Raw genomic sequence first — 11897 nt, 5'->3', positions numbered from 1 at the left:
TATATATATATATATAAAAGAAAAAATGCCATCGATATGCACACCTATACAAAATAGGCATAAATATCAATGTGCACACCTTATAAAATATAATCTGAATTGTGCCCACAACAAGAGACTAAGTACTATTGTGTAACTGGTGAACAGTGCCTTAGATTAACAACATACATGGAATATAAATATCTCACTAAGGACGTCAGCCGGTAGGACAACTCACAGTATGGAGCAATAAAATCTCATAGCTGATCCACAAGCAGTTCAATGATTATGCAAGATAGTAATTATAGAGCTTTAAAGTGACATGTAAGTACCAAATATTAGGCAGGGCTGTTACAGTTTCATATATTACTTTGCAACAAAAGCTTACCGTTCACAAATAGGCAGATGATTGATGGCTAGGGTTAAACATGAAACATTATTTTTTATGTAACATTTAAAGGCCAACTCCAGCCATTTTTTTTGTTTAGCTTTTGGTAGAGTGGGGAGCAGCTGAATTTTTGTCATGTTTTAATTTATACTTGTGACCCCACTGAGGAGGTTTTTCCCTTTAAAACTGTGATAGTCCAGCCTTTGCTTTTACTTTGTTTGATTTTTGTGTTTTTACATAACAATTGTACAAATATAGAGATATTTTAACTACAAAGGTATGTCTAGTAAATCATTGTGGCACCTGGAAAGTCCTACTTGTAGATAGTTATAATTGAAACTTATGAATACAGGGATGCGGTGCAATGAACATAGTGGTTCAGACAAAGAAAAAACAAAAAAACCTGAGACAGGTGCTAACCCTTCCCTACTTTATATAATGTTTTAGCCAGAGTTGGGCTTTAAATTCTGTTTGCAAAACACTGATTTGCATCATGGATCTGGTTTTATTTAATAGATCTCTTACTTGTATCCCATAAAACGTGGGGCATATCGCTGTATCTGACTTTTAAACTCCATGGGACTCACAACCTCATTGACAGAACGTGTCCACATTGCTTGAAGCAGACGGGCAAACTCTAGGAAAAATAATAAAGAGAAAGTCAATGGTTGCAAAGTGCTGTAAGAACAATGGAAAAAAGAAGAATAAAGCATATCTAAATCCAAACAGAACAATGTATTGCAGCTTCAAGCATGTCTACCTTTGTTCATTTCTATTACATGGTGGATTGATGAGACTAGTAGCTTATGAGAGAGATAAGGATGTTTCTGCTGTCTTTTTAGCTCACAGGAAGTGACAAGGACTCTGCATTTCTGGAAAGATCAGTAACATGTAAGTTGGCACTCTGATGGGGCCAGCTAATGTCAGGGGGTACCCTGACAGGGACATCTAATGTAAGGGGGCACTCTGATGGGGCCAACTAATGTCAGGGGGTACTCTGACGGGGAGAACTCTCAAGGAGACATCTAATGTAAGGGGCACTCTGATAGGGAGAACTAATAAATAATTCTCCCTATCAGAGTGCCCTGGTACATTGGTTGCCCCCATCAGAGTACACCCTTATATTGGTTGTCCCAATCAGAGTGCCCCCTGATATTGTTTGTTCCCATCAGATTGCCCCCTTACATTAGATGTTCCCATTAGAGTACCCCCTTACTGTAAAGAAGAATTCAAGGCATATTCAAAATTAACCCTTGTGGTTGGGCTACCCCTGCACTGCAAGGGTTAAGTGCTCATGGTCTAGGGTGTAATATAAAAAAGATATACTCACCGGACTTACAATGGAGATGAGGACATTCCACAGCTGGAGCAGAGTTGTAGAGAGCTGAGCAGTCACTGCTGCGGGACCGAGGATCGGGTAAGTATATATTTTTTTATTGTAGAACCTAATTAAAAATGAGCACTTGAGCAAATGAGTGCTGGGTAGCCTCACTGCAAGGGTTAATTTAGTACATGCCCGGAGTTCTTTTTTAATTGTTCACATCAAAGTGCCCCTGCCCCCCTACATTAGTAACATGTGAGGGGGAACTCTGATGGGGGCTACTAATGTAAGGGGGCACTCTAAAGGGGATATCTAATTCAAGGGAGCACTTATGATTCGTTGACCTCATCAGAGTGCTCCCTTATATTGGTTGTTTTAGGTTTCACACTGCAGCCTGTATTTTGCATTGAGATGTGCTGGCGTGGGCAATTTTATTTTCTTTAATCTGCATTGTAAGCATTTTTTGTATGTTGTTTCCTTCCATTTCCTTTTGTCACAGATCACAAGAAATCTATGGAACATATTAACATATTTCTGTGGTAGTTTCAGTGGTGATTTTACATGCATATGTGCAGGTATGCATTATTATGTATATGTTCAGTTTGTTCTTATCGTATAAAACTTAGTTTAAAGTTTTACACATAGCAACATTACATATATTGCTATGTGTGTCCCAGGAGTCACACCACATTCTGTCCTGAATTCAGTTTTAATATCGATCTTTTAGCAAATAGGTGTGCCTTTGTTTAGAAGCACCTCAGTACATAATTCTATAGGTGATTCATATGGAAGGTAGCAGCAATGCTACAAGAGGATTCCATATAAATCTTTGCTTAGATCTTGTAAACCTTTTACCTTAGAGTCGTGGAAAATAAACAGAATTTGTCATCATTGTCTAACAACTTGGGCAAATTATAGGTATGTTTTTGCAAATGCAAGCCAAACAATTCTCTTTTATATAGATATAATTGCTTGAATACCTGGACAAAAAATACTTATATATGAAACTGACTACTGAGTAAGAATAACAATAGGAATGTAAAACATTTTAATTTAATTTAATCTAAAACACAGTTTGGAGGTAGTGTGGTAGGTCTTTACAGCTGTTAAGAACCTTGGTGGTGAGATCTTCCATTCCAAGCATAGCTGAGACAGGCCATGCTTGGCTTTTCAGGAAAGCCTCTATGGTCACCAATTAACTGTATATCCCTCAGGAGATCCCACTAAAGGGCAAGCCATATAATATTTTTGTGTATGAACATACAACAAATTCACTTAGGAACAGAAGTTTAGCTGAAAAACATAAGACAACTGCCATGATTGGGGAATTGGTGTCTTCTGTTCTTCTGTTCTGATATTGTATTTTTTTTTACTGAGAAACAATAGTGTTATTAGTGCCTACAGTTTATCATGTAGACCTTTTAGCCTCAGATACGTTATTGCTAAGAGGATGGGGCTGGTTGGATCCCAGCAGGACTAATAAACTGCATGCATAGCAAAACAAACCCTAATTGCATAGAATGCTAATTATTTGGAAAATAATATACTATTATATCGGAGAATGTTGCTACCACAAATTTTGTCCTAAGTGGACTAAGCATCAGATGACAAGGACTGCTTTTCAAAGTAGTCCTTTCATTAAACTATCAAGTCTGCATTAATATGACACTGTACAACACTATTATAACTCTGCATTTTATTGTTTAAAATAAATCAGCCCTTAAGTTCCAATTAAGACTCCATTCACACCAGATGAGTTGGCATCCACTTTTCAATGGATGCCAACACAAGGATATCTGAAAATTAATGGGTGTGGATGTAAGCAGTTTACACCAGAGTGTTGCGTTGATGTGTGCTGCCCTGCACTGAAAGAAAAGAAGAACAGGCTTTACTTTTTCAGCACAACGCGTGTCCATGTACCGCAATGCACATCAATACAAGACAGAACCAATGCCTTATACAGCTTAGTGTAAAAAACACAAAAAACATAACACAATGCATGTCAATGTACTATGTCAACACAAGTGAACGCATTTTGTGTTAAATCACATCCAGCAAACACATTTCGGTGTGAATGCACCCTCAGTGATTTTGATTAGGCTAGAGACGTTTAAGTAAGAGGCTGGTAAGAGAAGGCATTTCCTCAGTCTCCTCTTCCCCAGTGATCAGACTAGTCACAAGGTAAAATGCTGCAGCCAGGTCAGACCTGTGTCCAAAATTTGTGAAGGCAGCCAACAACTGCACAAGCACCAGGATTTACATGATTATCCCATCTTTGATCCAGCTTCTTAGTCTATGTAACTTATACTCATAGACAACAAGAAAAGGCCATTTAAAAATACAAAACTAAAGAACACTTTTAACATTTAATAGTTACAAAGAATACAGTAAAATCAGCAAAATAAAATCAGGACAGTAAAAATAAATGAAAGGTTAGGGAGAGTAGGACAAATGTCGCCAAAATCTTTTAACAGCACAAGGACAAGTTATAACGCAATGATATGGTCCAGAAACAAAATAGATATAAATAAAATATTTAAAGCAGATGACTTACACCCACGTGTCCTTAAAGAATTGAGTTTCAATTTTATATAGTGTTTAATAACTGGTAAGTGAAAAAGATAGCTTACTCAAACACAGGATAGAGAAGCATATAAAAAAGATATGGTCGCCTTGACCATTCAGGGAAAAGTGACAGTGTCTGTGTAAAGCCCAGCACCCAACACTTCATGCTCACTTCTTCAGTGCTCAATTGCCCTTCCTGCCTGACATGTTCCCCTATACCTGTAAGCACTAGGCAATTTGCAGTCAAAAAGAAGGAGAAGTTGGTTGTGTTTGGGCTTCACATAGACAGTTGGATTTTCCCAGGGGCGTAACTAGAAATCACAGGGCCCCATAGCAAAATTTTGTATGGGGCCCTGTGAATTCTTGTTATGCCCTTGCAGAGCCCACTTGATATCCCAAACAGCACACCTGAAAGTGACCCTGCAGAGCACGCCATATACTCTCTATGGTGGGCTCTGCAGGGTCTCAGGTGGGCTGCACACATCTTACCTGTCAGCCCCGATCAGCCTCCATGGTCGCTGGCAGGCCCTGCCTCCTCCCCTGCCAGGCCCCGTCTCTTCTTCCATCGCCGGGCCCCGCCTCCTCTTCCATCGTCGGGCCCACCTCCTCCTCCGCTTCTGACGCTGGGCCCAGTCTTCCTCCTCCACAGCTGCTGGCTGTCACTGACTCTGCAGCGGCTGTGAGGTGGAACAGATCACTGACACGTTGTCGGTGATCTAACAGCAACACGTTCCTCCTCACACCCGCCAGTGACAGCCAGCAGCCTGAGATGCCATAGCGACCCAGGCGGCCTGCACGGCATCAGGGGATGTCCTGGCTGTGCCCCCCTGTGCCCCATAGCGGCCACCTGGGTTGCTATGGCGATTGTTACGCCACTGGATTTTGCCCTAAATGGGCAAGGTGACAGTCACTCTTTTAAAGTGCAGTGAAAGATCTCTGTGCTCTGACTACATTTCCAGCAGATGTCTTTGACAGCACCAGGGCACAGGGGAAGTGTTTTTTTATCAGTTTCCATTCAGGCTTTGCAATCATAGAAAATAGATTGCATGATGGGGGCTGAGCGATACCATGATTTGCTCGGTGTCGCTAGTAATAACCAGCAGTGTTTCAATTGCTGCAAAACTGCCGTGAGCGGGTGAAGCTTCAATAAAAAGGACACAGTCTAAAGCTGACTTCATAACTGGGGTTGCATTGAATTTTTTTTTTCTAGAACAATTAATTGAACACTTATCCCTTGGTAACTACGCTCTATACGGTTCAAGTATTACCCACCTTCCATAATTGCTGTATTGCCGTTCTTTGCGTTGAGATCACGCTTATACGCGTTTTGTAGACAATAGTCTCTGAGATCCTTAGTATTGCTCAGACACTGAAGGATGGAGTTCATGAAGCACTGTCATATAAACACATTAGAATGTATTAGAATAGGCATAAAGGGAACATACAATATTCTGTACTAAATGAAGAAGTGATGACTGCTACCTAAAACAAAGATAAAAACACAGAATAATAGCAGATTACAAATATATCCTTTAAAAACAACAAAGAACATGTAAAGGTTTTCATTTTGCATTTTCACTATACACCTTTCATGAGGTAACATGCCGGCCTATTCTTTTCAAAATCCTAGTTGCCTGGCTTTGAGTCAATGACCTGGAACAAGTGTGCAAATAACTTAGGACAGTGGGGTCTTGCTTGAAAGGCAGGCAACTAAGCATTTTTTCAGGATGTCAACAATGGCAACCCCCATGCTTCTCTGATGGAAGGTTTTCTCCACTGGACTGCTCTCTGCTGGAAAATGCAATGTTACTCCACACTGTGGCCTGCATTTACCATTCATTCTCTGATTGATGGAGAGGCTGGTCCCATTACTTTAATAGGTCATGTGATTGGGTTCTGCCCTTCTTTTTTTTTTTCTTAATGTATTCAACCCATTTTTGAATAGCACTTTACTTGACTCCTTGTCATGTGTATGGAGGACTTCAAAGGCCAAGCTCACCTTATCACAGAATGTGACAAAAGTAACTTAGTTACAGCACCGCATACCTTCTCTGGTCCCCTCTGTACTTACCTGTGTGATGCCCTCTCCATCTCGTATAGCAGTCTGTTCAGCATACAACAGACTCCACAGCCCCGCAGTCTGTAATGATCTTAATGCTTGAAAATGGTGAGCACACATTGGTCAGCACCATCACATGACGATGTTTAACAATGAGAAGCACTTCTGAACTGGGGACCAGGTTCCGGAAGTAACAAGTGCATCTCATTTGCAATATTTACAATCATTGCAGACTAAAGTGTAGTTTATGGACCGCTACAGCAGTTAGTGGGGACATCACACAAGTAAGTACAGAGGGGGAGGGGGTGCTGTGAGAGATTGAATTGTTTTCACATTTTGTTAAAAGGTGAACTTACCCTTTCAGGAACCCAAAACTATTGCAGGATTACAATGATTCCAGTTCAAACTTGAGGGAGCAGGAAGAGGGTAAGTGCCTGCAATATGTCTCCACTGTTTGCTATGATCCTAGTTAAACCAGATGGCTATCCTCAGGAGACCTACCTTTTTTGTGTTGAGGAGTAGGTCTGTGCGTGCATGCTGTCAACTGATACATGCTTGCCATCCACCTCAGGTTTCCCTGTGCTGACTATGTTAACTACATAGACTGCTGTGCAATGAATGAGATTCTCCCATCTGTCTAGCCAGTCTGGTGCCATTCACTCACCCTGCTCACAAATTTGGCAGCATGACAACTGGGACAGTGTTAGCTGAACTCTGCTGAGCCTTGCAAAGATCTGCTAATGTATGGCGAGATCTGCCGAGACCTCTTGTCCCCATCCCATGTGGCCGAATCCTGCCAGATCCCCTCCAGTCTGCCTGATAATCCTGTTACCTATAAAGCACCTATCTGATAACTCCTGCCAGGTCTCCACTTCAACACTTCTAATTGGGGATGCACCGATACCGATACTAGTATTGGTATCGGTGCCGATACGAGTTTTTGGACGAGTACTCATACTCGCCCAAATGCTCCGTTGCCTAGCCCGATACTTCCTGTATCAGTAAGCCGTGCAGCGCATGATTACACGCTGCCCAGCTTCCTGATTGTGACGAGAGAGCATGGAGCCGGCTTCCCGGCCAATCAGGAAGTCGTGCGCCGTGTAATGACGCAGCACCCGGCTTTCTGATTGGCCGGGAAGCCGGCATCATGCTCCCTCGTCAGTTGGCCCATGGGCCGGTACTTTGAGACCTCTGGTTTAGAGGTTGTTCTAAATCCATTAATTAGGGATCCAACCGGGAGCATTTAATGCTAATGTAATCAATTATTCGAAACTAAAGAAAGGGTTTGGCTTGCATGCACTTTGATGCTACATGATGTAATGTCAGTGTAATGTCCTGATTAAGAAAAAAGCTAAATAAATAAGTAGAACTCACCGTATTGCCAAGATTCCGCAGGCCAACCAAACCTTGTACAAGTTTGTGGGGCTAAAAGAGATATGGAAGAAGATCAGTATTATGGCTGTAAATTTGTTATAAGGAGAGGAGAAAAAAACACCATACAGAATAACATTTAAAATTTTGTACTTTTCTGCAAATATTATAAAAGCTTAAAACAAAATGAAGTATGGAGTATGTTAAAATACTGTATACCTCTTAAATAACTTCTGATTCCCTTAGGATGCTTTTTTTAAAAACAAATTTAACTAATAATCTGCTCTCCTCCAGTTTTTTTTCCCCAGAGGTTGGCAGCAGGCATTTAAAGGGGGGTTCTCTATATGATTGCAACCCCCCAATGGACTGCCCAATATGTCTCCATGCCCCCTTCACCACACGGTTAAAATCATGGTAATAATAATTACCAGTCCTATTAGTACCAGTATGACTTCAAAGTAGGTCAATAGATTGGTTTTACTTTACATATGGACAGCATCGGAACAGCTAAATGAAAGTCATAAGGCTTTTATCATTTTTATTTCTATAAATCCCAAATACACAAGTTAGCTACAAATGTTTTTATACAAACAAAACATGGAGCTGAGGTACAGTTACTGGCAATGTTAATTGTCAGTCATCTGACACACCAAATCCATTTCTTCACATTGATTTTAACTTGAATAATACAGCAAATCCTTCTTTTTTTATCGTTTAAAGAGCCATCCCTACATGCCCATCATTTGATTCCCATATCCCCAATGGGTATGGCTACCTCCAGGTAAAAGCCCCTGGATTTAAGGGACTTGAGGTCACTACCATTTGCAATTTGTTCTCTAACTTTCTTTTATAATATTGTTATATTACTTTGTATCTTCTGTTATGTATGTTTGCACAATATAATACCCTATTTCTGAGAGTGAATATCAACTATCGGATTTTTCATTTTCATTTTTTTTTACTTATAAAATTGTATATTAGGAGGAATATGTTGGCAGCCTTAGTTGACCTCTGAAACAAGAATGCAGCCACTGAAGTCAGAACTCCTTGTTCCAAGGGAATTACTCTACTGGATCAGAATAAAAGCCAGGCACCTACCATATTTAGAAGGAAAGGTCAGTAATAAGAGTGTATGTGTTTTTTATCAGTACAGGTGTCTATTAAATCAGGGCTGAACAAATCCTTGTTGCCATGGTGGCTGGAAAAATTCCATGGCAGCCAGGATGCCCTGTCCAGACACTACCAAGAGGTAGGTGGATGGTCTATGCAGGTGGCACATGGGGCAAACATTAACCACATGCTAACTAATACAACACTTTCACCCATTCCATCCATGGAAGGTCTCCTTTAATTATCTCCACTCCAGCAATGCAATGTTCCTACTTTGCCTTGCCATCAGCACTTCCATTTTCGCCTAGTCCTCTTCTGGGTTCAGCTTTGGCCATCTTAGTTGACTAGCTCAGGATTAAGTAAGTCCTGGTGCCAAGGAACACAGAGAATGTACACATTTGTGGCTGAGTGCACATTTAGGAAATACATTACTAGCAGGCAGAAAAGAAGCTTCTACCTTACTAATAGGAAAGAACTGTAATATTCTGCAACACAACCTTTTTCTCAAACATATTTTTTTATTTCCATTTAAGGTAAATCATTTACTAAAAAACCTTGCCATTTATACTTCATATATTTTTTGTTGGGTAGATTTCTCTTCACTTCCTATCAGGTTAGGGAATCTTTCCAACAGCCCCACCTGTGTTTTTTGAGCTCATAAACCAGACCTAACCTCAGGCAACCACCCCGTACTACAGAGAAATATTCTTAGTAAATGTTTGACTATGGCCCGGAGCCAAAGCTAGCTTCCTATGCATTGCTTTTCACTTTGTGCAAACTTCACATAGATTAATACATTATATTAACCTTTTGTTTTTGTGTTTGCGTTTGATGATCTCTTTATCATGCCATCTCTGGAACCTACAAAGAAACGTCTAAAGAGTATTTTTATAGAGACATTACTTAGTATGAAACACATAGCAAACACATAGTCATTGGTTTAAAGCAAGGTCAGGGCAGATGTAGTACAAGCAAGGTCAGGGCAAGTGAGGTCAAAAACCAGATCAGTCCAAAAGACAATAAAGCTGCTTATCATCTCTCCTGTTTGACTTTTTCTTCAGTCATCCTCCAATCACAATACACTGCAGTTTTATGGGATCTACACTCAACAAACAGGATTACTATCCTTTTTTAAGCCCAGGTGGAGTATTGATGTCTTTTTTGGATCTGGATTCTGTAGAAGCAGAAACAGCAAAGGAAGAACTGTTTAAACAAAGAGTCAGCAAAGACCAACTTGTTGCCAAAAGCTCAGTGCCTAACAAAAACATACTGGTAGTTATCTGTAGCATTGAATACCACCCAGATGGATGCAGATGCTGCAAATATGTCCCTGACAAGCAGATAAACTTTTACCTTAGAGACTTAAAAAGGACAGAGGGGTTTCATTTGTGTATTGTGTAGATCAGAATTATGTGGGAATTACAGACCGGTCACCTTAACATCCATAATATGCTAATTATTTTCAGGGAATAATAAAGGACTGTATTCAAGAATTCGTCTATGGTCATGATATCATAAGTGACAGCCAGCATGGGTTAACAAAAGACTGTTCTTGTGAAACCAACCTATTAGCATTCTATGAGGAGGTGAGTGTCAACTTGGATGGAGGAAAGCCAGTGGATGTAGTGTACCTAGATTTTGCAAAGAGCATTTGATACAGTACCACATAAATGCTTAATATACAAGCTGCAATCTTTGGGCATTGATAAAATGGTGTGTGCATGGATTGAGAACTGGCTACATGGTATATTTGTAATATATATGAAGCACTACCACATGCTTTTGGTAGACTGCCCCTTAAAACAAAGTTACAAAGTGCTGTTCCAGCCATAGCTTGTATTAGTGCCTATGTGACTGCAGTGCGAAAGCTGTAGAATTACATCTAAAAATGTATAGAACTGAACTCTTGAAGTTGTTCCCGGAGAAAGGTAGGAAGAGGGCCAGCGACTTGGCCTATGGTCTCCCTGCAGCTGATCTTTCCCCATTACGGAATTAAAATACCTTGTCCTGCACTGTGACTCTATATGGAGACTGCCATCTTGGTAGAGGCAGGGCTTTTGCTTTCTCGAGTAAGAGCCTCCTGCAACAACAGTGAGCAGCACAGTAGTAACATCACCAGATCTACTGAGACTAGCTGTGAGAAGCAGCAGTGCCTTAGATCTCACTCTGAAGATACACAGCTATATAGGCAGAAGGATGATGATAGTTTATGCCTTGTCTTGTGCATTCTCTCCTGCATTCTTTCTCAGAGAATTTACGGGAAGCCAGGTGACACTGTCACAGACCAGCTCACAAAATTGTCTCCCACATGCTCTGGGTGACTGACATTTATCAAAGATTTCAGTCACTGATTCCAATGATCCATCACGGTTACCACCACAACTGCAAACACAAGTGCCTGCCCTCCTAACTACTTGTTGCTGTTATCCTAAATAAAACAAAAATACCTTTTTCATTGCTTCCCTACAGTCACTGGCATAAATAAAAAGTTTAATTGTCACTCCTGTGCATGTCTGATGTCACAGCTTCCTATAAATATGTACTGTATCTGGTTAAAGATACAACATAATAATTAGTGCTATCCATATTATCACATAAAACACATAATTACCTCTATTTTTATCTGCATCCTTTTCTGGAGTCATATATAGTTCTAAAAGAGCTGCAGAGTAGACGTGCATTGATAAGGAAGTTATTCCAAACTTTTTCCCCATAAAAGCTCCTCTAAAACTGACATCATCTTTAAGGCCCTTTTCACGCTTTCTGATCTAGAGGGGATACATGTACAGATCCCCTGCTGATCGGAACGGATGTCACTGTGGTTACATCAATGTTTTCCTCCACCTTGGAGGGAAAAAAGGAAATTACCAAACCTATGTTGGTCTATTGGGAATGCCACTGTTTTGACATCCATGTCCATTCAGTTTTTTCCTCCATCTTGGAGAAAAAAAGGAAATGACCAGACCCATGTTGGTCTATGGCGAATGTCACTGTTGTGACATCCATGTCCCTTCAGTTTTTTTCCTCCTCCTTGGAGCAAAAAAGGAAATTACCATACCCATGTTGGTCTACAGAGAATCAAATGTAAACAGAGTTATGTCCAT

At 40.5% G+C, this 11897-nt stretch overlaps 1 protein-coding gene across 2 annotated transcripts in view; it reads right to left on the bottom strand.

The window, feature by feature from the left end:
• The window catches only part of USP2 (ubiquitin specific peptidase 2), a 64407-nt gene that overhangs the window by 19972 nt on the left and 32538 nt on the right, over window positions 1-11897 (bottom strand). For both annotated transcript variants that reach the window (XM_018569110.1, XM_018569111.1), the window contains 3 exons: window positions 7687-7737; window positions 5526-5646; window positions 893-1004 (listed from right to left, as the gene is read on the bottom strand). In XM_018569110.1, coding sequence (XP_018424612.1) covers window positions 893-1004; window positions 5526-5646; window positions 7687-7737 — 284 coding nt within the window. The remainder of the gene's footprint in view (window positions 1-892; window positions 1005-5525; window positions 5647-7686; window positions 7738-11897) is intronic.

The sequence above is a fragment of the Nanorana parkeri genome, unplaced genomic scaffold, assembly GCF_000935625.1.
Source record: "Nanorana parkeri isolate BGI_ZX_2015 unplaced genomic scaffold, ASM93562v1 scaffold1289, whole genome shotgun sequence".
NCBI classification, from domain to species: Eukaryota; Metazoa; Chordata; class Amphibia; order Anura; family Dicroglossidae; genus Nanorana; species Nanorana parkeri.
The sequence above is the reverse complement of the archived record's forward strand: the minus strand, read 5'-3'. Positions and strand labels throughout refer to the sequence as shown.